Source organism: Schistocerca gregaria, chromosome 4, assembly GCF_023897955.1.
Source record: "Schistocerca gregaria isolate iqSchGreg1 chromosome 4, iqSchGreg1.2, whole genome shotgun sequence".
Lineage (NCBI taxonomy): Eukaryota > Metazoa > Arthropoda > Insecta > Orthoptera > Acrididae > Schistocerca > Schistocerca gregaria.
In genome coordinates, this window is record NC_064923.1 from 705,879,781 (window position 1) to 705,906,451 (window position 26,671).

Genomic DNA, 26,671 nt, shown 5'->3' on the forward strand with positions numbered 1-26,671 from the left:
GGTCGATACGATAATGGCCTGTGAAAGGCAACCAGATTCCAAATTCAAGGTGCAGTTCAGTTCACAGTTTTAATCTGTCCGGATGTTTCAAAACATTTATCAGAACTCGGAACAGTATTCTGCTGGCTACGGATGTGATTACTTCTCTTCTTGGTGTTTGATGAAACTCTGTATGTGTTCAGAATTGCCATTGGCAATAGTCGGAAATGAAACTGAATGAAATAAACAGTGAAAATAATGATTTATTTGTTCAGTGAAATTATTTACAAATGACAGGCAGAAAAACAACGTTATTCATGATCAACAGAACTATTACAGAAAAAAGTACAAACATTGTAACAAATAACAACAAGATATGTACAAAGTTGTAACAACGAATTCTAGTCTGTATGACAAAAGTCACATAAATCAGTCGAATTAACACTTCTTGGAAATGTTAGCACCATGAATCTGTCTCACGTCGAAAACTGTCCATGATTTCCAGGAGAGATAAGTTGAACGTAACACAGCGGGAGTGAATAGAGTGTTAGAAACGTGGCGGAATAAATACGGGGTGTCTTTGGGACGGAGTGATGAAGAGTGTGGGTGGGGGGCCCTTCAGCGACCCTAACGCCTTTCCACGCGACCTTAGCTGCCCTTTAGGTCCCCACTCGTCGCTTTCGGCGGTCGCTCTGCCGGCCCTGGTGACGTAGCGGCACGCCGTGCTCAGTGAGCCGCCTCAGCAGGCGACTGAGGAGGAAGGAGTCGGCTAGTGGTGGTGGCCGTATCCGCCCCCGCCGCCGCTGCTGGAGTAGCCGTAGCCGCCCCCGCCGCCCCCGCTGCTGGAGAACCCGTAGCCGCCTCCGCTGCTGCTGTGGCCGTAGCCGCCGCCGCCCCCGCTGCTGGAAAAGCCGCCTCCGCCCCCGTGGCTGGAGAATTCGCCACCGTAGCTGGGGTGGTGCTCCTGGTAGATGATCTTCTTCTGATGGTGCACCTCGTTGATCAGGTGTGGGACGTGCACACGTATGTGGACGCTGAAACAAACAGTAGCACTGAGATCAACGCCTGACATTCATTCATCTTACAAAATAGCTCAAATTTCTTCACATTTCATTGCGAGTCACTACCACAATAAGGTCGAAGCAAGGAATAGATCAGAAGTAGACAAAGGCGAGAAAGCTGTCTTCAATAAAAGAGGGTCTATTGACACTAGACACAGAACTGGACGCGAGGAGCAAATATCGTAAGATTACACGGCTGAAACATAGCATAGGGTTGAAGTACATCTACATCTACATTTAAGCTCCGCCAGCCACCCAACGGTTTGTGGCGGAGGGCACATTACTGTGCCACTGTCATTACTCCCTTTCCTGTTCCAGTGAAGTATGGTTCGCTGGATGAACGACTACCGGAAAGCCTACGTGCGCTCTCGAATCTCTCTAATTTTACATTCGTGATCTCCTCGGGAGGTATAAATAGGGGGAAGCAATATAGTCGATACCTCACCCAGAAATGCACGCTCTCGAAACCTGGACAACAAGCTACACCGCGATGCACAACGCCTCTCTTGCAGACTCTGCCACTTGAGTTTTGCTAAACATCTCCGTAACGCTATCACCCTTACCAAATAACCCCGTGACGAAACGCGCCGCTCTTCTTTGGATCTTCTCTAGATCCTCGGTCAAGCCGACCTGGTAGGGATCCCACACTGATGAGCAATACTCAAGTATAAGTCGAACGAGTGTTTTGTAAGCCACCTCCTTTATTGATGGACTACATTTTCTAAGGACTCTCGCAATGAATTCAACCTGGCACCCGCCTTACCAACAATTAATTTTATATGATCATTCCACTTCAAATCGTTCCGTACACATACGTCCAGATATTTTACAGAAGTAACTGCTACCAGTATTTGTTCCGCTATCATATAATCATACAATAAAGGATCCTTCTTTCTATGTATTCGCAATACATTACATTTGTCTGCGTTAAGGGTCATTACATATCGGAAGAACATTGAAGGAGGAAGCATTCGTGGAGAACTTGATGTCACATTTATTTTAAAATCCAGTGATGCAAAACCTTTTGTTTTATTACTTTATTCCTTCTCCAACTCTGTGTCTGACTCTTACGTGGAGGACCTTGACTCAGTTTCCGGTACTGACAGGTATTTTTCCTAGTCAGAGGATTGAAATGGAGTGCACTCAATCTGGTTGGCTCGTTTGAGGTCATACATGAGTGAGAAGTAGCCGCTCAGTTGCCTCGGAAAGTGGCAGCGACCAGGACAGCAGTGGAGCTGTATTTCGTTGCGTACCAGGGCACAGCACTGCACTGCTTTTTAACTATGCATGACCAGCACTAAGTTTTGACTGTAGCCCAGACATGTCCGCTTCACAAGCTATAGCATACAAGTTGTCTTTAATTTAATTTTCGCTTTTATTCTGCGACCAAACAACGAACTGTTTTCTTATGTTTGTGCTGTAACGATGCTATACCTGCTATTTACACTATCTTATCAAAAGTGCTCGGACACGTGAGATGTGTCACCCCTTTGGTATTGTGAGCACTTGGAGTGTGCTGCGGACTCTTCAATGAGATGCCTTAATGTCTTTGGAAGCTCGTGCTTTCTGAAGAGCTGAAATCAGAGAAAGTAATGAATTTGGACGCTGAGACGTGTAGCGAAGTCGACGTTCTATTCCCACCGGGCTTCTATTGTGTTCAGGCTAGAACTCTGGACAGGTCAGTCCATTTCAGGAACGTTGTCGTCCACAAACCATTGCCTGACACGTGCACCTTTACGACATGGCGCATTGTCATGCTGATGCAAATAATCAACGTCTCCGAAATGTTTCTTTAGAGTTCAAACTACACATTTCTGTTCAAAGTTAGAACAGGTGGACAGTTTCAAGTACTTAGGACCACATTTGCCGTTTCCTTAAGCTCACCGAGGGGACTACATGATAACCAGAAAATCACCTGCATACAGAAACGTAATTCATCTGTACTTCACTGTTGGCAGGTGTCGTTCTCAGAACATCTGCCAAACTAAAACACTTCCATCGGACTGCCACAGGGTAAATCGTGCGTCATCACGCAACATAGTTCGTTTCTAGTCATCCAATCTCCAGTGGCATCGCCCATTGCACCACCTCAACCATCGATTACCACTGACAATAGGAATGTGTGGCTCTTAAGCAGCACTCCGCCTTTTTAACTCATTACGCACAGTCATTATGCTAGCTGGACTACTGGTAGCGCCCTGTAACTCACGCGTGATTTCTTCTGGCCGGCCGGAGTGGCCGAGCGGTTATAGGCGCTACAGTCTGGAACCGCGCGAACGCTACGGTCGCAGGTTCGAATCCTGCCTCGGGTATGGAGGTAAGTGATGTCCTTAGTTTTAAGTAGTTCTGAGTTCTAGGGGACTGATGACCTCAGAAATGACGTCCCATACTGCTCAGGGCCATCTGAACCATTTTTGATTTCTTCTGCTGTTTTCATGCAATTTTTCTAGAAGTAGCCTCCGCTATGTTCGATGGTCTATGTTCGTCAGTACATGGGGTCTGTCTGCTCTCGGTAGAGGTGTGGTTGTCCCTTTCGCGTACCCACTTCAAAATCGACTTGGGCGGCTTTAGAAGGGTTGAAATGTCCCTTTGGATTTGTTACTCAGGCGAAATCAACCATCCAGTGTACAGAGCTGTCTTGAACGACCCATTGTGCTATTACTGTTCTTTACTGACAGTACAATAGTCCCCGGTTCCCTTACAGTGCCGGTCCGCCTTTCATGCCACCAAGTGGTCAGTTCGGAACTACTTCGGCGGTGTACTCTGATACTTTTGATAACATGGTAAATTTCAGTCAGTTGAAAATGACTCCACAGCAAAAAGTGTAGAGTAGTCAATAATTTAAGGTAAAAGGGTATTTTGTTATTAGTACAGAGAGTCAGTGCGCAGAATATTATCAAGCGAAAATAAAGTGGAAGTATTTGAAATCTAATGGTACCGAAAAAAGTTTACATTTAGGCAGGTAAAGTACGAAATGAAGAAGCGCTAGAAAGAATTGCTAAGGAAAGTAAAATGTGGATGACGTTAGCAGGTGAATGGGATACCTGCTGTGACATCCATTGGATAGCTGAGTTGGTGCTGGAAGCATAAATCCGACCGAATTTCTCATGACTTAAAAATAAAAATAATAGTCTAACCTCTAACCACTTCATACAGACATAACAATAACTTCTACCTGCAGCTAACTGTGAGCATTTTAGCAACCTTAACTACCAACAGCTTGTTTATTCGTGAGTTAATTGATACTGAAATAGGAAGAAGTTCATAATTTGCCAAAATAATAAGCGCTCAATAAATGGGAGAAAAAGTGGAAAGGGCATTAAAGTTTATTACTGAAAAGTTTTGAATTAGTATTTTAGTTGGCGATATCATGATTGACAACAATAAAAGTAGTGTTAGCAGAGTTTTTACTTATTACTTTGTGAATTACTGAGAATCATTACTGTAAGTCCGTTCCATTAAAACACAAAAGTATATAGTAAACAACAGGGCAGATGTGTGTCGTAGAGAAGTATGTAATGTACTCACTGTTCATTCCCACCAAAGCTGGCGCCGACTGTAGCGATGATTGCCAGCAGAACGCAAACCACCTGAAACACGGAAGAGAACTCTGTGTTAGTCTCGTAATTGCAGGGATCTGCATTTACATAGGCTCACACAGTCAATAAGGTAGCATATAGTGTACAGCGAGGGAGCCAAGAACGCTTAGGAACAGAATCATCAGCTAATTGTAGCATATCTCAGAAATGATGTGTGAAATCGAATGGCGGGGAAATATCGAAAGCAAATATACAGAACTTGCTTCGTATGAAAAAAAAAAAATTAAAGGAATATTGAAGTTTAACATTCCATCGACAACGAGGATAACCGGATAAAAAGCTCAGATTGCAGCAGGACGGGGAAGGATATCGGCCTGGCCCTCTTCAAAGGAACAATTCCAGCATTTGCCTTAATAGATTTCGGGAGATAATGGAACACCTAAATTTGGATGGCCAGACATGAAGTTGGGCAGCTGTATTACGGATTGCTACCTGTGAAGACGTAACAATTACTCATATAAATGTAACGATTCTCTGCGATATTTTAGAACAATTAGGTTTTAGTCAGCTGTTCTACATGACTGCTTCGTCTGTACTCTTACAAGTTTGTTCTCAGGTGGTTGCAGAAACCGTAGTTCTGGTTCACGAGCTTCCCAAATACGAAGCACTTTCTGCTGAAGAAATCCGTCAGATTCCACACTAAGTAAAGGTTTATAATAACCTTTGTATGCAGTGTCCTAAGGTACGGATGAGAAACCTGGGCGTCAGCAGAGCAGGAGAAAGCTCGCTCGAAGCTTACGGAAATCTGGTGTTGGAGGAGAATTGAAAAATCTAGATGGGCTGGCAGCAAAACGAATGAGATGGCTCCACAAGGAATAGGAGAGAAGAAAGAACTGCTGGAAGTATGGGTCAACGCAAAGCATTACTCACTGGACACTTAACGACAAATTATATTCTTTCACAAAACATTTCCGAAGGCAAGATTGTAGAAAAGAAAACGAGGAGGCGACCGAGAAACATGTTATCTAAAAGGTACCGTCATGAAGCTAGTCATCTTGAGTGTACCTTGTTGAATACAGAAAATGGTGTAGTGTGGCTTCTTAAAAGTATACCGGAAACTTCATTGCAAGCAAAAATTCATAAGAAGTAGTGAAGATTTATAAAACTCTTTCATTTTGAATGGTGTGGACATCCGTCTCTTGAAGAATAACCGCGTTCGGGGCCTCCCAAAACTCCGGCAACAGATGAAAACCCTGAAAAAATGCCGAATAAGGTATTGAGCGATCGCTGTCAAAGGTTTCTGAAATTAGTTATGACACCACGGTATCAGAAGAAGCAGTGCAGTGCATTTCAGGTGAAAGAGTAAATGGCAAAGCTTTTTTCATAATCGGTGCTGCATATGTTGTACACTGACTGAAACAGAAAAAAACGTTTTACCAGTGTTAAAACTGCTCTAGAAGGAATACAACTGACGATGAGCGCCCATTTATTACTGTTGATGAAATGCAGGTGTTCCATGTCACACCAGACACGAACAGAAATTAAAGTAGTGGAAGCTAATGGCTCTGCGCCAGAAACAGTGAAGGACATATAGTCTACTAAAAAGTTTATAGCCAAAATTTTATGGGATTTTTCTTATTGATTGCTTTCCAAAGACAGAACGTTAAACAGTGAATACTGTGCGGTTATTATGAACCTGCTGTATGAAAAAAATAACTAATAAGACGATTCGATTACAATAGAAAAAAATCCTTATTTCTCAAGAAAGTGTACTTCCCAGATAGGAATTCGTAAGAGGAAAAGAGGAACGCGGAGTCTTTAGGTTCCACCTATTCTCACATCGAAATAAATTTTTAATTGAAATATTTTGAATAATGTTTTACAAACTACTGGAATGGTTGTATCCGTAAATAAAACAAAAGTATTGGTAACTTAGGGAAGACATATAAGAATGGCAAAAATTGTGATAAGCCATAAAATAATAAAAAGGTAAGTTCGTTCAAACACCTCGGGGCAGAGATATCTCTATACGAAACTAATTCAGATGTGATTCAAAATATACAGAAAAATAATGCTATAAATGGTTGTATAAGAAGTTATCTTGGAGGACTATGAGGAAAGACTACGCAAAGTGGTAAATAAGACTGTTATTATGTTTGGTAGTGTACACTTGATCTGAACATAAGGAAATGAACGAAGAACTGAATCAGCAGAAATCAAGTTTCTGAGGTTACTTCCTGAACTAGCGTTAAGAGGCAGAGTGCGAAATGAAGATGTAAAACAACAACTAGACAGAAGAGACCTGACATCAAAAAATAAAAATGCTATGATCGCATTAAAAGGATTCCACCTGAGCGCTTACCAAGGAAAGCATTACATTTCAACTAAATTGGAAAACGGGACAAAGGATGACAAATGAAGAAAGGAAGATAACAGTTGTTAAATTCCTTTGATTTCGGAACGGGCATACTCCAGCTCCTCGAAATGGAAGAATCAGGAGAAGACGACGTTAGGTTGGTTTTGGTCAGTTTATCTTAGGGTGGGTTAGATGAAGAAAAAGTTTTGAGTCCAGTGATGAAATCAGTCTTATCCAGATTTTCCCGAATTACATTTCGAATACAATCAGCTGTCTGGAAAGAAAACGTCGAACAGGTGAGTTGGTGTAACATTTCTTTCGAAAAATAAGTGTACATTTGACCTGAAACACAATTTTTTAGTGGCAGGAATGGCCAAAAAGCCTTTTAAAACAGTGTCCAAGAGTCACAGAAGTGGTTGTCCTGTTTAAAGACGTACTGTGCAAGATGCCCGGATGTTGTGACTAGGTTTGGCGCATGGCGCGAGTGTAGACACAATAGCTTATAAGGTTGTTACAGTTTGGTGGTGAACATGGCAGCACGTCCCAAATTAACTGAATTTGAACGTGGGGTGATAATAGAGGCAAAAGGAACTATCGGGGCAAAACTCATGGGTCATAGCGTATTAGAGATTTCGGGTTTCTGAGGTCAAATATTTTTAGGGAAAATCATTAATATCACAGAAACAATGTTTCACACAGGAGAAAACTCCGCAGGGCTATCACAAGTGTTTGACATAAGGACACAACGTCCCATTCATAGAGCCTTTTGGCCTAGGCGGTCGCTGAGAGTCAAGACTGCCACCTTGTCAGGAGCCCCTTCTACCAGCGCTATACGGAGACGGCGCCTTCTTTAGTCTCTCACTGTACCTCATCCACATTCTATACGGGAAACACTGCTGGGGCTTTCTGAAATACAGTGATGATAAACTGTTACTCGCCCGGGTAGCCGTGCGTATTAAAGCGCCGCTTTTGTGACTGGGAGATGCCCCAGAACCAAATCAAATCTGCCCGGGGGATTTACGACGAGGGTCGGTGTGCCGGTTAGTCCGTATGTGGTTTTAGGTGGTTTTCCATATCCCACTAAATGAATACCGGGTTGCTATTCAAGTCCCAACTCAGTTACACGATTCGCAAACATTTAGAAAACGACTCACTTTCCTATGGATAACATTCCACGCCGATAGATGGGATACACAGTCCCAGGGGTAATGGGGTGGCGACAGAAAGGGTACCGGCGACCCTTTAAACTAATCGTTCCAAATTCGTTGATAACCTTGCTGACCCTGAGCAAGGGACAAGAAAAAGAAGGGATGGCAAACTTTTAGTGGGTATGCAGTCAGCTGAAAATGGAATTCCTCTCAGTAGCACCATACTCATCCAGCGTTCTCAATGAATGGGGGGAGCTGTAGTAGGCCACTGTCCCCAGTGACGTAACGTGGACTCTGCAGGCAGCAGACGTGACGGCCAAGGACACGGTGAGCGGTGACTGGCGGTCGTGGCCGTTACCAAACGTGGCGACTGGACCGTGAAGCACAGCGGATGGGATTACAGCTGAGCTTGTCGACCGCAGGCCTGCATCACGGCACCGTGCGTCCGTGGAGGAAAATTCTAACTGTCCCGTCGGCATTGTCATCATCAGAGAGAAGCCGGAAAAGTTGCACAGAAGGGGAATGGCTTCGTATATTCACGGGAACCATTCCAGAAGTCACCTAACACGAGTTGGGGAGGCATGAAAATCGCTAAGTGGACAGAGGGATATTTCTACCTTCTTCAACCACAGCACCAGTTCAGTGTGTCATGCATTGTGGCGCGTGATTCGACTCTAACAACGTCATACCGCTCACATCCTTTCCAAATGACACTGGACTGTTATGAAGATAACTCCTTGCCATACGACTGTCACGACCGTCACTTTTAAAGTCAGTGTCATGCCTCGTCTTGTGGCGAAAGAGAGATATGTGTCACACGATTCGCCTTTCTTTCGTATTCTGCTCTTGCTGGCGAAGGCCAAATGTATATCTAGACCTACGTATTGTACATCCGCAAGTCACTGTTCAGTCGCTGGCGGCAGATAAGCGAGGGAACAACGACTGCGTACGTGCCTCACAATTCACCGCCTAAGCCCTCAAGCCTAAACGTTACGATTATGCCACTTTGGAGATATGTGTTATTTTGCACAGTTAATGACGTGGTAGTCCTGAAATAACTAGTGCTAAGGCCATCAGAATCTAAACTATTAAAGAAAAAAAGTATAATCATACACGTATACTACACACTACATTTTTACCATTAGATCAGTGCTTCTGACGCGACATTGTTTCCTATCTCTGAGTTTCGGATGACCACCATGTTCGCGGGAGAGCTTCCTTGAAGTTTGGAAGGTAGGAGACGAAGTACTGGCAGAAGTAAAGCTGTGATGACGGGCTGTGAGTCGTACTTGGGTAGTTCAGTTGGTAGAGCACTTGCCCGCGAAAGGCAGAGGTCCCGAGTTTGAGTCTCGATCCGGCACACCGTTTTAACCTTCCAGAAAGTTTCATATCAGCGCACACTCCGCTGCAGAGTGAAAATCTCATTATGGACCGCCACGTCCACCTACCACTTCCGATAAAGTATTCCATTAAGTACGAAATATATTCAGCACTGTCTAATCATTGTTCGAATGCGCATTTTAATATTTACCCGCCCGCGTGTTGCCAAGGTTGTTTCAAGTATGCTACAGAAGTTTCGCTGGAAAGCCCTATCACATCCTCCATACAGTACCGATCTCTACCCGTGCAATTAGCATACTTTTGGGCCCCAGGCGAAAGACAGTGTGGCCGTCGATTTGCTTCCGACGGAGAAGTGCACGTCTTGTTAAAGTCCTAACCAACCTAAAACATTTGCCAATGAAGCCATTGACGGTCTCGTCTCTCGTTTCCATTTGACTTCCCTCCCCTCCGCCTTTCCTCATTATTGTTCCTGAGTGTATCTCTTACACATTCGTATGGACTACAGATCTTTCTGAATGCGATAGCTGCTGTCGGGGCTACTTTATAATGTCTCCAAAAGATACTCGCCCAGATATCTTCTTATACGCTATTTACTTTAGAGGTGCGCGGGACTTACCTGAAACCCTAACTCTGTTATTTATCTAAAACTGATTTGATTTATTCGTGATTTTTGATATCACATCTTAGTATCCATACAATGCAGCCACCCTTAGTAATCTTAGATTCGTGCCCATGCAACTAAGATCAATCCTTGGTCACTTTCTTTTCCATAGCGTTTATCCCGCCTAGTACGGGTCCCCTTTTCAGGATTCGGCAAACTTTTTTATTTAACTTTCCGATGCCCTAATTTTGTGAACGGAGGCCATTCGAAGGTACAGTCATCGAAGAGTTTACCATCTGACTGTGAAATGTGTAAACTTTTGTTGTCCGTCTTCTGTTTGTGTATCACATTCTCTGAGCCGAAATATGGGGAACAATCCAGGATTTACCTAAAAAAGCGTGTGAAACCACCTAAAACATCATTCAAGCTGGAAGGTGTACCACACTACCCTCATTAACCCGCTGCTTGGGTCAGATCTGAGCTTGGCTCACAACCCTATCTTTGCAAGCTATATCACTGCGCTTTATACTTTACGAGTAGGTAATAGTACTTCTTCGTATTACCCCTAAATTATTAAACGATATAGCGTGCTAATGATGAACGCCACTGATGTTTGAATCGGGTACTGTTGCGTTCTTTCTTTGTTATGGTAACTGAGTTTATTCACAGTTAAAGAGAGGAGTCGTTCATGACATCAAGCCAAAATTATGGCCAAGTCTTTCAGCAATTCCTTAAAGTCGCCCGACGAGCTCTCTATGTGCTTGGAAACGCCAGAATAACATAACAATCACACTCAGTTATCAGTAAACTGTAGTGTACAGCTCACTTTGCTCAATGAAAGATTCTTCTCCTGCATAATGCACACCGTTACTCTATCACTTGTTGAGTCTTGTGGTACATATACTCGGTTCACCAGATCATGACATTTTGCGATGTCCTCCAAGCACCGATGTTAGGACCAACAGCACTGGAGGTGTGCAAATTCGCATTGTATTAAGACACCCCGATTCCTACCGATTTGCAAACAAAGTTGGTTAGCCCTATTTTCAATGTTAGAGGCATTTCAGTTCTTCGCACTACTCCAGCTGAGCAGCAGACTTCATGATTTGTGTCTAGTGAGACAGATGTCAGTGGGAGCTTAGACTCTAACACCCCTTTCTGCTCTATTCGTGGGTATGAGGATTTTGACATGGACAGTATGAATTGTTGTTTTAGTGGATATGGAGACCTGTTTTCTACGGATTAATTACATCTGGTGGTGAAAAGGTGCGAACATTTGAAAAATCTGGAAGAATGTTTTGTTTAACATTTTTTGACAGAAGGTGAATTTTGCCGTCATTTCACGTTCCACATGTCAGTAGAATTACGTGTCATAGCTTTCTCGTCTCCACAACAAAGTATCTATCGAAAGACAGAGTTCAGAAACAAACTGACCATGTATGCTTCTCTGCGTATCACTGGTAGAACAAATGGAAAGGCGGGTCGTTAATGATGGTTTCTTAAAATGGAATCGAAATTTCTTCTTCAAGTAGTTCCTCAGTGGGCCGGGCGGAGTGGCCGTGCGGTTCTAGGCGCTACAGTCTGGAGCCGAGCGACCGCTACGTCGCAGGTTCGAATCCTGCCTCGGGCATGGATGTGTGTGATGTCCTCAGGTTAGTTAGGTTTAATTAGTTCTACGTTCTAGGCGACTGATGACCTCAGAAGTTAAGTCGTATAGTGCTCAGAGCCATTTGAACCATTTTTTAGTTCCTCAGTGGAGGCTGTGTCCAACCTCCTCCAGTCCACCCACAAAATTTTCCTGCCTGTGGGGTCGAGCACAGAGCAGTTGTACTGCAGTCTTAATCATTTACCACTCAGACTCGGAGACGAGTTTGTAGCAAAATCAATGACGTTAGCACACCGTAGGCCCCCGGGGTCTGGTGGTTTTGTGGAAAACCGCGTCCCTGGAAGCGGATAGTCTCGGGATCGAAGCCCGCTTGAACCAAAAATATTTGTCTCCTATTAAGCTAGCCTTCAATTTTTAATTGATATGAATATTGGCGAGAGTCGACAAGTAGTTCTGATTCCACGTAAAACTATAGATCCCATTATACGTGGTAGGTTAGGGAAACGTAGGTCATCGGTGCGGCGCCCAATTAAATTACTCGTACCAGGCCGTTGACCTAAAGGGAATTATTGTAATTATTATATGAATCCTCTGGCACTAGCAGGGACCTGAATGACAATTGAATCAAGTCGTTGAAGGAGACGTGGGACTTGTAGGTCCCAGTCAGAAATACGGCATTTGCAACGCTGCTGAGTGCAGGCGGTTTGAAAGCGGTCGCTGTTGGCGAGATTAACGGCCGAAGCAGAAAGCTGTTTAAGCGCGAGAACGTTCTCCAAGGTCGGAGTGAGAGTGGAGTCCGTTTGTCGGCCACAGAACCCGTTCTGTACCTCACCTCGGCCGAGACGCGGGTCCATTCACGCGGCCCATGAACGGCCGGAAACTGCGTCAGGAATCTAGAGGGCCTAGCGTGACGGTCGTAACTTCCTACGGTGTTTTCACGGAAGGCAGCAGTCTTATTAGTTAATTCTTTGGCACCTGTAGCCACAGATCTTTGTTTCTAAGCCATGACAGAATCAAAACAAATTAAAATGCTGCACTTTGTGAACACAATGACTTGCGCGTGCTACAACGCACTGTATAAGTTATTTCCACATATTTATTTCAGAAAGTCGTCGCCTAGAAGCACCTTAGGAAAAGGATTTCTCACTCGACCACAATACGTGTGATAAGCAGTTTGACGTGCTATAGTGTACTGAACTATGAAATTCGTTACATCCTCATACATAGCACCTTGCTTAAAATATCATATGTGGTAGATTGGGATATCTGAGAGAACAGTGCCGAGTGTCATAGGTAAATACGAATATTTATCAATGTCACTGAAACCAAGTGCAGTGCAGAAAGACACTCCCATTCGCCTAAACACAATCTCAGGTAAACCCACAACCTTTTTAGGTAACGTATGAGATCAGAATGACAGTTAACGAGACGTATATGCGGCAGACAGCAGCCTGCACAAAATAAGTGAAAAAGAGAAGTGAATAGATCCCAATTTTGCCAGTATAGACAATTTCATTCACAAAATATTCAAAATATTTTCGTCTCATACAGGAAATTTATTTCCTTTGTTAATAACATGTTCGCTCGTCATTTTGAGTGGAACTTACTATAATTTTATGATCACATTTCAATGTTTTTAACGTCGCTTTATCCGCCATGTCGTACTACACAATAACAAGAAGTTATTGAAATTTAATATATATCTGGTTTAGTGAGTGACTAAATTACAAATCGGAAACCTATTTTGCGAGGTGAGTATGCAATTAGAACAAAAACAATATGACGATAATGAGAACAATATTGAGAGAGGATAGGTGTATTATCGCGAAGTGTTGAATGGACTTACCACTGTTACGCTAATTATAATAACGAGAAGACGAAGAAATCTGATCAAGGTGCAAATGATATGAGAAGGGCGCTGTGATCTGCTTCGTATTTCACCCTACCGAGAAGACATTCCAACTTATTGGCAATCCACTAAATGTTACCCCCAACTAAAAATAAAAATAAAAAAATTTTCAAACTGTGTTTCAGGATGTCACGAATAACATTTTGTAGCTAAACAGCTTGGGAAGTTATTTCCCACTCACATAAGGTGTATGTATAAAACAGTATTTTAAAAATATACCGAAATTTAGGCACGCTAATAAGTCACTCATTGAACCATGATTATTTTAGCAGATTTTGCTACTACCGTGGTTTATACGCCAGGCTTTCGGATACGTAGTATGAGTCTTAGCCATCGAGCCATACCAGATAATACCATAGATTCGGAAACTGTCAAAGGAAGAAATACATTTTGCCGATTTATCAGATGCTGGAGGACTGTACTTCTGAGCTTAAATCTTGCCTACACAATCGACTCTAGTGAATTGTGGCTAATGCCAATATTGATGTACGTATAAAAAACAGCGAGCTATCGTTTCCAGGGAAATGAAATGACGTTTTTTCCGATTTAGCTTTCAGAAAACCACAGTCACAAAAACTGAGATTATACGACCATTGGTCACTTGGAAACTTGATTGAAGTATTTAGAGTAGCTTAAAAGACTGAAATATGTGGGCAGACGAAAAGAAAGGCTTCATATGGAATTAGAAGGAAGTATTTGGAAGAACTGTGACAGGGCAAAGATCTAGAGGCCTACGAAAGATAAATTCTGAAATAAATTGCAGGGAAGAAAGAACGATCAGGATGCGTTGTCCTGCCGACTAATAGATCATTAGAGACAGAGCACAAATTCGGACCGGCGAAGGATGGGTATGGGAATAGGCCGTATCATTTTCAAAGGAATCACCCGGTCTTTCGCCTTAACCACAGATGATATGCCATCCTCAGGTGTAAGGGTCCAGCCACGATGCCATATCGTTCGGTTTCTGAAATAATTTGGAAAGAGACGGATCATTGTGAAATGCGAACAATGTAATGAGAATAAAATTTAAATTGATGGTTCCAAATGGAGGGGGGCACATATAGGAAAACACCAGGACTGCTGGAGTGATGATGGTGATGGTGAAGATGGGAGGTGACACAGAATTACTCTCAAATACAGGACGATAGTGAGGTGTATAGAGTGAGGATTTGGATGAGGCACAGTAAGAGTTAGGCGGAGAGCTGGGTGCTGCAGGCAGGCTACTCACGAGGCAGAGAGCACGAGCCATGTCGCCGGAGTAGCGGAGGTGGCCCCGCTGCGCGCTGATGCCGTGTGGACAGGGCCGTCTGCGGCGGCTGTGCCAGGCCCCTGCCGCCTCGCCGCATATATACGCCGGCGGCCAGGTGCGTGGCGGGTGGGGGGCTGCGCCAGAGAGAGCCGTACCGGCCGGGTTCACTCTCGCCGGGGCTCGCTCCGTCCGGACCCGCCGAGTTTTCCCACAGACTCCGACCGGCCGAGCCCTCTGCCGCTGCCTCACAGGACCAAAAAAAAGGTGAAGTCTCTGCTGCTTCTCCGGAGGCACGCACTCACACGCGCCGGCCGCCGCGCCTGCGCACGTTCGCTTTCTATGGAACAGGTCGCACCAGAAGGGAGGCGAAACGCAGGGGATCCCACAAAAAGAGGATCGGTGCTGCTCGAATTTCTGAGGTGTAGACAATAAGGCTTCAGAACCGCGTGACCTGTATCTTATGTGGTTAATACAAATAAGTGTAACATGACTGGTACAGATTGCCAGACGATCTTGTACATATTACAATTAAGAGCCAAAGAAACTAGTACACCTCCCTAATATCAGGTAGCGGCCCCAACACGACGTGGCATGAACTCGACTAATGTCTGAAATAGTGCTGGAGGGAATTACACCGTGAATCCTCCAGGGCTGCCGTAAATCCGTAAGAGTACGAAGGGGTGGAGATCTCTTCTGAACAGCACGTTGCAAGGCATTCCAGATATGCTCAATAATGTTTATGTCTGGGGAATTCGGTGGCCAGCAGAGGTGTTTAAACTCAGAAGAGTGTTCCTCGAGCCACTCTGTTCTGCACGTGCGGGTTGTCGAATTGTCCTGCTGGAATTGCTCACGTCCGTTGGAATGCACAATGGAGGTGAAAGGATGCAGGTGCTTACTTACGTGTGACCTGTCAGAGTCGTATCTAGACCTTTCAGGCGTCCCATATCACTACAACTGCACTCGCCTCCTACCATTTCAGATTCTCCATCAGCTTGAACAGTCCCCTGCTGACACGCTGGGTCCATGGATTCATGAGGTTGTCTCCATACCCGTACACGTACAATTTGAAACGAGACTCGTCCGACAAGGTAACATTTTTCCACTCATCAACGGTCCATTGTCGGTGTTGGGCCAGGGAGAGGCGTAAAACTTTGTGTCGTACAGTCACCAGGGATACACGAGTGGGTCTTAGGCTCCGAAAGCCCATATCGATGATATTGCGTTCAGTGGTTCGCACGCTCACACGTGATGGCTCAGCACTGAAATTGGCAGCAATATGCGGAAGGATTGCACTTCTGTCATGTTGAACGATTCTCTTCAGTACTCGTTGATCCCGTTCTTGCAGGACCTTTCTACGGCCGCAGCGATGTCAGAGATTTGATGTTTTACAGCATTCTTGATATTCACAATACATTCGTGAAACGGTCGTTCAGGAAAATCCCCACTTCATCACTCCTCGAAGATGCTATGCCCATCGGTCTTACACCGACTATAACACCACGTTCAAACTCACTTATATTTTGATGACCTGCCATTGTAGCAGCAGTAACAGATCTAACAGCTGCGTCAGACACTTGTCTTATACGGGCGTTGTCGACCGCAGCGCTGTATTCTGGCTGTTTACACATCTCTGTATTTGAATAAATATGCCTAGACCAGTTTCTTTGGGGCTTCAATGTATTTCATTTACAGAGTGGGGCAGTACTAACTGCTGGGCGGTGGCTGAAAGGTTCTCGCGCCAAGTGCCGGATTCCGGGACATCCCATTTCTACTGTAGAACTGCATCACGGAGGCTTTGCTTAGGCTAGATAGAATTCTGGGGTGGTTCCCAGAGCCTGCTCGGTGTAATCTGAAGTTGCGGTTTCCGAGAATTAATCGCTGATGTGAGGCCGCAGTGGTCCCTCAGTCCCCATGTGCGTGCTTCAGATGTAGAAAGTATCCTTTCAGCTTGGCCATAAAAATAAATCCAGTCTATTCTTTCCCATGACACTTGAGAAGTCTGGCTCCATTTCAACACTATTTCTGTTTGGCCAAGCCCGATCCTATGTACTGCCTCCCATTGTAGACACTGCCTGTAGTACTTCCAACTATAGTAAAACACCGTTCAGAGTCAGTACCAACCTTACAAATTGTCTAAGAATATTTGTGCGCCGTATCAGGGAATCTTGTGCAGCGTTCTTCTCTACTTTCATGCTACGAGGCAAATTTACGTTGGCTGCATGCTTGTCGCCGCCTCTCGAAACTGAGACTGCGTTGAGTACACAGAATCTGGCAATCTATTCGCTCATTTCCTGGAAGTAGTCACGTCCCATCATTCTCTCCCAAGCTGGCGTCCCTTGCTGACTGTGCAGTTTGAAGTCTGCCGCTTTTTGCTGTAGCTTGAGGTGTTAGTTTTACATTTCAGAGCCAGTACTCTGAGCAACTCACATTTATCTGGTTCTTTGTGTATCTTGAACAGACAGTTTGTTGGGTTATTTCTCTTGCTAATTTAAAAATGCGGCTTCTGCAGATGAGGAACTGTAATTTTCTTCTTCTAAGTATGTCAAACAAAGTCTCACATGACTAACTTCAGTATTTGGCGTTAGTGTTCTGTGTTTTTGTTTCTAAGAGTAACGTTGCAAAAGGATTTCATGTTGATTCTGAATATAAATAAATCCTCCAATTTGTGATGTCAGTTCCATTTATGAAGCCTAATTCCGGCAACTTCTCCCATGATTAGGCGCCCGTTATTTAACAAATGTAATCAGGAGTGCACTAAGGCGTTGCTTCAATGTGATGGTGTGGCCAAATTAGTAATGAAATGTTGCGTAACATGAAAAGCTGTTTAGATGTGACGAGTAGGTAGCGCTTGCTAGTTTCTGTGTCTGAGCTCAAACCGTTACTAATGCACGTTACTTTCATAGGGGTCAACAGAGTATGTTAAACGATAGCGGGCAAAGTAATACTCTCCACATAAAAAGAGCACGATGGTCGCTTTGGCGTACTCTAGATGTTGTGGAACTCGTACCAGACAATAGTGTGACTGTAATAAAACCAGACACCTGCAGCCGTCCTTTCAGTACTATTTATTATAGTGCAACCAGTTTCTGCATCTACATCTACATCAACATTTATATTCCGCAAGCCACCCAACGGTGTGTGGCGGAGGGCACTTTACGTGCCACTGTCGTTACCTCTCTTTCCTGTTTCAGTCACGTATGGTTCGCGGGAAGAACGACTACCGGAAAGCCTTCCTTCGCGGTCGAATCTCTCTAATTTTACATTCGCATCTCCTCTGGAGGTATAAGTAGCGGGAAGTAATATATTAGACTCCTCATGCAGAAACGCACCCTCTAGAAACCTGGACAGCAAGCTACAGCGCGATGCAGAGCGCCTCTCTTGCAGAGTCTGTCACTTGAGTTTGCTTAACATCGCCGTAACGCTATCACGCTTACCAAATAACCCTGTGACGAAATGCGCCGCTCTTCTTAGGATCTTCTCTATCTCCTCTGTCAACCCGACCTGGTATGGATCCCACACTGATGAGCGGTACTCAAGTATAGGTCGAACGAGTGTTTTGTAAGCCACCTCCTTTGTTGATGGGCTACATTTTCTAAGTACTCTCCCAATGAATCTCAACCTGGCACCCGCCTTGCCAACAATTAATTTTATATGTTCATTCCACTTCAAATCGTTCCGTTCGCATACTTCCAAATATTTTACAGAAGTAACTGCTACCAGTGTTTGTTGCGCTATCATATAATCAATCATACTATAAAGGATCCTTCTTTCTATGTATTCGCAATACATTACATTTGTATATGTTAAGGGTCAGTTGCCACTCCGTGCACCAAGTTCCTATTCACTGCAGATCTTTCTGCATTTCGCTGCAATTTTCTAATGCTGCAACTTCTCTGTATACTACAGCATCATCCACGAAAAGCCGCATGGAACTTCCGACGCTGTCTACTAGGTCATTTATATATATTGTAAAAAGCAATGGTCCCATAACAATCCCTTGTGGCCCACCAGAGATTACTTTAACGTCTGTAGATGTCTCTCTGTTGAGAACTACATGCTGTGTTCTGTTTGCTAAAAACGCTTCAATCCAGCCACACAGATCGTCTGATATTCCGAGGGCTCATACTTTATCAGGCGACAGTGTGTAATTGTATCGAACGTCTTCCGGAAGTCAAGGAAAATGGCATCTACCTGGGAGCCTGTATCAAATATTTTCTGGGTCTCATGAACAAATAAAGCGAGTTGGGTCTCACACGATCGCTGTTTCCGGAATCCATGTTGATTCCTACAGAGTAGATTCTGGGTTTCCAGAAATGACATGATACGCGAGCAAAAACTATCTTCTAAAATTCTACAACAGATCGACGTCAGAGATATAGGTCTATAGTTTCGCGCACATCCTCGACGACCCTTCTTGAAAACTGGGACTACCTGTGCTCTTTTCCAATCATTTGGAACCTTCCGTTCCCCTAGAGACTTGCGATACACGGCTTTTAGAAGGGGGGCAAGTAGGAAAAGGGAGAGAAGGAAATTTAGTAGGTGAATATGGATTGGGGTTAAGAAGCCGCCTGGTAGAATTTTGCACAGAGCACAACTTAATCATAGCTAACACTTGGTTTAAGAATCATGAAAGAAGGTTGTATACTTGGAAGAACCCTGGAGATACTAAAAGGTATCAGATAGATTATATAATGATAAGACAGAGATTTAGGAACCAGGTTTTAAATTGCAAGACATTTCCAGGGGCAGATGTGGACTCTGACCACAATCTATTGGTTATGACCTGTAGATTAAAACTAAAGAAACTGCAAAAAGGAGGGAACTTAAGGTGATGGGACCAGGATAAACTGGAACAACCAGAAGTTGTACCGAGTTTCAGGGAGAGCATAAGGGAACAATTGACAGGAATGGGGGAAACAAATACAGTAGAAGAAGAATGGGTAGCTTTGAAGGATGAAGTAGTGAAGGCAGCAGATAATCAAGTAGGTAAAAAAACGAGGGCTAGTAGAAATCCTTGGATAACAGAAGAAATATTGAATTTAATTGATGAATGGAGAAAATATAGAAATGCAGTAAATGAAGCAGGCAAAAAGGAATACAAACGTCTCATAAATGAGATCGACAGGAAGTGGCTAAGCAGGTATGGCTAGAGGACAAATGTAAGGATGTAGAAGCTTATCTCACTAGGGTTAAGATAGATACTGCCTACAGGAAAATTAAAGAGATCTTTGGAGATAAGAGAACCACTTGTATGACCATCAAGAGCTCAGATGGAAACCCAGTTCTAACCAAAGAAGGGAAAGCAGAAAGGTGGAAGGAGTATATAGAGGGTCTATATAAGGGCGATGTACTTGAGGACAATATTATGGAAATGGAAGAGGATGTGGATGAAGATGAAATGGGAGATACGATACTGCATGAAGAGTTTGACAGAGCACTGAAAGACCTGAGTCGAAACAAGGCCCCCGGAGTAGACAACATTGCATTGGAACTACTGACGGCCTTGGGAGAGCCAGTCCTAACAAAACTCCACCATCTGGTGAACAAGATGTATGAAACATGTGAAATACCCGCAGACTTCAAGAAGAATATAATAATTCCAATCCCAAAGAAAGCAGGTGTTGACAGGTGTGAAAATTACCGAAAAATCAGTTTAATAAGCCACAGCTGCCAAATACTAACACGAATTCTTTACAGATGAATGGAAAACTGGTAGAAGCCGACCTCGGGGAAGATTAGTTTGGATTCCGTAGAAATGTTGGAACACGTGAGTCAATACTGACCTTACGACTTATCTTAGAAGAAAGATTAAGGAAAAACAAACTTACGTTTCTAGCATTTGTAGACTTGGAGAAAGCTTTTGACAATGTTGACTGGAATACTCTCTTTCCAATTCTAAAGGTGGCAGGGGTAAAATACAGGGAGCGAAAGGCTATTTACAATTTGTACAGAAACCAGATGGCAGTTATAAGAGTCGAGGGACATGAAAGGGAAGCAGTTGTTGGGAAGGGAGTAAGACAGGGTTGTAGCCTCTCCCCGATGTTATTCAAACTGTATATTGAGCAAGCAGTAAAGGAAACAAATGAAAAATTCGGAGTAGGTATTAAAATCCATGGAGAAGAAATAAAAACTTTGAGGTTCGCCGATGACATTGTAATCCTCTCAGAGACAGCAAAGGACTTGGAAGAGCAGTTGAATGGAATAGATAGGGTCTTGAAAGAAGGGTATAAGATGAACATCAACAAAAGCAAAACGAGGATAATGGAATGTAGTCGAATTAAGTCGGGTGATGCTGAGGGAATTAGATTAGGAAATGAGACATTTAAAGTAGTAAAGGAGTTTTGCTATTTGGGGAGCAAAATAACTGATGATGGTCGAAGTAGAGAGGATATAAAATGTAGACTGGCAATGGCAAGGAAAGCGTATCTGAAGAAGAGAAATTTGTTCAAATGGTTCAAATGGCTCTGAGCACTATGGGACTCAACTGCTGAGGTCATAAGTCCCCTAGAACTTAGAACTACTTAAACCTAACTAACCTAAGGACAACACACACATCCATGCCCGAGGCAGGATTCGAACCTGCGACCGTAGCGGTCGCGCGGTTCCAGACTGCAGCGCCAGAACCGCTCGGCCACCAGCGGCCGGCAGAAATTTGTTAACATCAAGGATAGATTCAAGTGTCAGGAAGTCATTTCTGAAAGTATTTGTATGGAAGTGAAACATGGACGATAAATAGTTTGGACAAGAAGAGAATAGAAGCTTTCGAAATGTGGTGCTACAGAAGAATGCTGAAGATTAGATGGGTAGATCACATAACTAATGAGGAAGTATTGAATAGGATTGGGGAGAAGAGAAGTTTGTGGCACAACTTGACCAGAAGAAGGGATCGGGTGGTAGGACATGTTCTGAGGCATCAAGGGATCACCAATTTAGTTTTGGAGGGCAGCGTGGAGGGTAAAAATCGTAGAGGGAGACCAAGAGATGAATACACTAAGCTGATTCAGAAGGATGTAGGTTGAAGTAGGTACTGGGAGATGACGCGGCTTGCACAGGATAGAGTAGCATGGACAGCTGCATCAAACCAGTCTCAGGACTGAAGACCACCACATCAACAACAAGTCTAGGTGACTGATGACCCCAGTTATTAAGTCCCATAGTGCTTAGAGCCATTCGAACCATTTGGTGTACTGAGTCACTGGTTACTGTATACTAAATAACATCGAAAGGATGGCTGCAGATGTTTCATTTTATTACACAAGCGAACGGCGGAAGTCTCACAAACCTTCACTCAGAAGAATAGACATACAAGAAATCGTAAAACTCTACACCGCTGACAAACGCAGCGACAGTGAAGTGATGCACATGCGCAAGACGATTATAGAAATTAATGGAGGAAGACGGGCGAAAGTGGGGCCGCGACAGCATGGCAGAGAGCAGATATCTTGCTTGGAGTTGTCGATTACAACAACGTGAATGGAGTTGCCCGATTTGTAGTTGTATCTCCATGTGCGGTGGAGCGGGGTCGGTCGTCCGCGTTTTAGTTTACGCTATCGTTCAGTCCACCTACCTCGATCCCGAGCGAGGTATCGCAGTGGTAGCACACTGGACTCGCATTCGGGAGGACGACGGTTCAATCCCGTGTCCGGCCATCCTGATTTAGGTTTTCCGTGATTTCCCTAAATCGCTCCAGGCAAATGCCGCGATGGTTCTTTTGAAAGGCCACGGCCGACTTCCTTCCCCAGCCTTCCCTAATCCGATGAGACCAATGACCTCGCTGTTTGGTCTCTTCCCCCAAACAACCCAACCCAACCTACCTCGATAGGATACTTGCTTATGTCTCTTTACTCTGTGGTAGCAGTTACGTGCTAGGCAGTGTACAGCAGCGGTGATGAAACCACCACCTCCCACACAGAGGCCGCGCAATTGTAGCTGAAAGTCAGTTCCTGGACGTTCGTGGTTAAAAAATCGGGCGTTCGGGATGTTCAGTCTACTTGCAGAAAAGCGTTTTAAATTGGATTAACTCTGCTTCTTATTCATGCTGAAACACAATAAATGGCAATCAAGTCCGTATTTTATATAGTAAAACGTTATCATTCGAAGTGCACTTGAAATGCAGCCAGAATTTTAGTAAGTCCAACCCTACAAATTTTCACGTTCTACCAGTCGCAGACCACAACGATTCGCGATTTAAACATTCGGTCGTTACAGTGGTCTTCTTCGTAAGAATTACTCGCCAAAATATCCCGTATGCAGCACTAAATATACCAAGAGGAATTGATACTATTACCAGAAAGCTGACACGCTCATATCTCTCAAACTATTTAATTTAGGTACAGCAAACTTTCATTAAAATGTTCGTAACTCCAGTCGCTTCAGTCACGATATGTTAGAGCCGAAATTAGCTCACTATTTCCTCATCTTACAGAGTACTTTTAAGGAGCGATCTGACATCGTTTTACCCGTAGACCGGCTAGCAAGAAACTCCTATCGAGCTTCTCTCCTATATGTCCACTCCTCTTTTCGCGCGGGAACAACTTATTTCTGATTGGTTGTTGATCTAAACGACCAATCAGAACATTCATTCCAGTTCATTCTGGCGGCAAATCTTGCCTTATCCAATCACTAATTTGATAGTAATTAATGTCAGCAAAATTTCAAATTCTTGTATTTTGTTTACTCAAAATAAACGAAGTGCAAAATATTCTTCAAATTGATAAATAAACTTACTCCTCCTCTAACTTACATTCTGGCTACTTTTAGACAAAAGCAAGCACACCTGAATCGTGATAGCAACATAACTTTCCCACGGTTCGTTTGTACAAGGTCTTGCGTAAAATGAAATATCAAATTTTAACGCATGTCCCACACACATTCTCTTAATTATTCTCACTTACTCACACGGCAAAATATAATCAAATAATAATTTTGACCGATTTTTGTATTACGTAATGCACAGTGACTAAAGTTTTAAAACGAAAATTTTAATTAATTGATTTTTGTGCACTGATAGCTTTGGAATGGCTTCAGATGATAATGAAAGTCAATCTGTTATCGTTCATAACTTGGTTTTAAAAAACAATCATAGGTTTTAGTAGTTTTAGGTAATTCTCTTTATCTTCATAACTATAATAAATAAAAATCTGAAATTTTGATAGCATCATTCCATTAATACAAAAAGGCCGTGTACCAGATTTGAACTAAATCGGATAATAACTAATATTGATTATTTAGATTCGTAGAGGGTATGAATCTTTTTTATCGACTGAATATTATGCGATGCAGTAAGGCATCAGCTGTGCTGTGAGCAGAGCGAAAAAATAAAACATAGCCACCGTACTAGACGGGTGCTTGCCTTACTGCAACGAATGTCATCTCCGCAGCCATGTAACACAGTGTAAGGTCAGTGGTCGTAAGAATGTCCCAACTGATAGGGTACACAGATGGGTGTCACGCCTTTACAATGACTATCGGTTTCAAACCCGTTTAGGATTTGCTCCAATCTGTGAATTCGGGTGAATTTCAATGATTTTTAGATCGGAAATTGTGAGGGGAAACTGCGTGATTGGAGTCGGGTATCTAGCAGAGTGTAATTTCTCATAGAGCGGCACGTAAACTTCAAGCCTTGAGTTGACCACCCAGAGCACCAGGTGCCCGATAGCTGACTGGAGGCAGCGTAATATGTAGAGTCGCGCTGTTGAATCCTTTTAAATGATGCAAGGCGTCGATTGCCTCGGTGACTCAATGAGATGCTTATCAGCAGTGTGTGAAGGGTGGATTTCAGATCGGAGGCGGTTATGTGGTGTTTTGGAAGTGTTTCTCTTACACTGACTTCACTTTACTCAAGAACCAGGATGGTTACTCTAATATTCTCGGCGACCAAGGTTTCCTCTTTGTTCTACATCTAAATGATGAGTTTGCTGTGGTCTCTCCCATCCTCCAAGATGATAACAGCCATGTTCAAAGAGCTTCACGAATTCCTGTACGTTATGATTTGATGAGCACTCAGACAGCCATTGCTTATAACCTGGCAGGCTAAATCACCCAATCATCCCACAACAAATGTGTAGAGTTCTTTGGAACATCATCGTCGCAGTATACTGGTAATAGCTCTATGGAACCTAATCAGCAATTCTGTTTTACAAAGAGTAGTCTACGACATTGGTCCATTTCATAGCCTGCAATCATCGTGAATCTCTCGCTCAGCAACAAATTCCACGTAACTGGAAAAAAGCGCAGGTGACTCCATTATATAAGAAGGGCAAAGGAATAGACTCGCAAAATTACAGAACAATTTCCCTAACATTGGTTTGCTGTAGCATAATGGAAAATATTCTCAGTTGAAATATATTAAACTTTGTTGAGACTGAGAAATGTATGTCCACAAATGCCATGGATTTAGGCTGCAGTGTCTCAGAGTGATAAAACACAGTGTAGATAGGCCTCGATCCTGCCGATGTCAAATTCCGACCAACGTTAGAGGTTCTCCTTCATAAACGACAAGAATCACGATCTTATCACAAATAAACAACACTGAAATGCTGTTTATGAATGAGAAATCTGTGTAATCTTTCCTTATCTATGGAACGTACCTGGCCTTACTTGAAATTACACTACATGGATGCGCTGAAATACTGATGAATGTTCAAAATGTTCAAATTTGTGTGAATTCCTAAGGAACCAAACTACTGAGGTCATCGGTCCCTAGACTTACACACTACTTAAACTAACTTAAGCTAAGAAAAACACACACACATGTCCGAGGGAGGACTCGAACCTCCGGCGGCAGGGGCCACGCAATCCACGACATGGCGCCTCAAACCACGGCCGCCTCTCCGCGCGGCAATGCTGTTGATTTACATCTACATCTACATCTACATCTACATGGATACTCTGCAAATCACATTTAAGTGCCTGGCAGAGGGTTCATCGAACCACCTTCACAATTCTCTATTATTTACGTTTCCATGCACGTAGCACACTCTATGCCAATGGTGTTGCACTTTTAGTAGCTAGGTACGTGTATATATGTCTTTCAAAAGTGTACAATTAAAGACTAAATTGGAAGGAACGTTATTTTTGTGTAGGAATGATTAATAATGGCAATACTGGATCAGTAGCGATGTATGTCGTTACAGGATGAAGCATTTTAATGGTACTCCACAGTCGAAGGTTCTCAAATCCTGCAACTTTAGGATTTGCTACTACGTGAAGAACATCACAGCGCAGTGTATTTTCAATAGCAAAGATCAGATCTAGTTACTAGCCTACAGTGGGGTATACAAAATTACTTGGCCTGAATTGTGATAAGTTTATATTGCTCAATCAGGAAGACACATAGTAGCTAGTCTGGTTGAGCAGGAACTCATCTGGAGGTTGCAGAATCATTACTCTTCATTTGCTGATCATGTACTCAGTGAGAGTACAGCGTCTGTAATGCTGCGTAACACATCGATACACATGTGTTATGGTTACCGTTGGAATGGATTCACAGGTCGTCACAAACGCTTCATCCAGCTTACGTGGATTTGTGGCGTAGACGGTGTTCTTCAGAGTTCCCCACAGATGAAGTCTAACGGTTTTAATCGGGAGATATGCTCGGGAACTCAACACATCCTTATCGGCCCATCCAACTCTCAACAAATGATTCATCCAGGAATTACTGCAAGTCACGATTGTAATGTGTGGGTTTTCACTTTGCTTACTTTACAATACGAGGAATACTTTATCTGATTACACGTGATTCAATTGCAGCTTGCCGTATGCATTTTTTTTTTTTTTTTGGGTCTTGTCAAAGTTTGTATCGTGCCTCTGTTGTTCGCAACTGATTTCTTCCTGCCACACAGCACCATCTTCAAATCAAGTACTCTTCCTTCCCTCTCAAA

The 26,671-nt window shown here is 43.4% G+C and overlaps 1 protein-coding gene across 1 annotated transcript; it reads right to left on the minus strand.

The window, feature by feature from the left end:
* Positions 1–222: 222 nt before the first annotated feature.
* Positions 223–14,875, minus strand: LOC126267207 (uncharacterized). The gene is made up of 3 exons (XM_049972179.1): positions 14,769–14,875; positions 4,569–4,630; positions 223–1,013 (listed from the first exon to the last, which is right to left on the minus strand). The coding sequence occupies exons 1-3, from the start codon at positions 14,787–14,789 to the stop codon at positions 749–751; spliced, it is 348 nt and encodes a 115-aa protein (XP_049828136.1). The 5' UTR covers positions 14,790–14,875; the 3' UTR covers positions 223–748.
* Between the last annotated feature and the right edge of the window lie 11,796 nt (positions 14,876–26,671).

What these genes read in the sequence shown, in the direction of transcription:
- LOC126267207 (XM_049972179.1), bottom strand. Translation starts at nt 14,789, where the DNA reads ATGGCTCGTGCTCTCTGCCTC. An exon ending in TGGCTCGTGCTCTCTGCCTC is followed by an intron (nt 4,631 to 14,768) that starts GTGAGTAGCCTG and finishes TCCGTGTTTCAG; the next exon opens with GTGGTTTGCGTTCTGCTGGC. An exon ending in AGCTTTGGTGGGAATGAACA is followed by an intron (nt 1,014 to 4,568) that starts GTGAGTACATTA and finishes TGTTTGTTTCAG; the next exon opens with CGTCCACATACGTGTGCACG.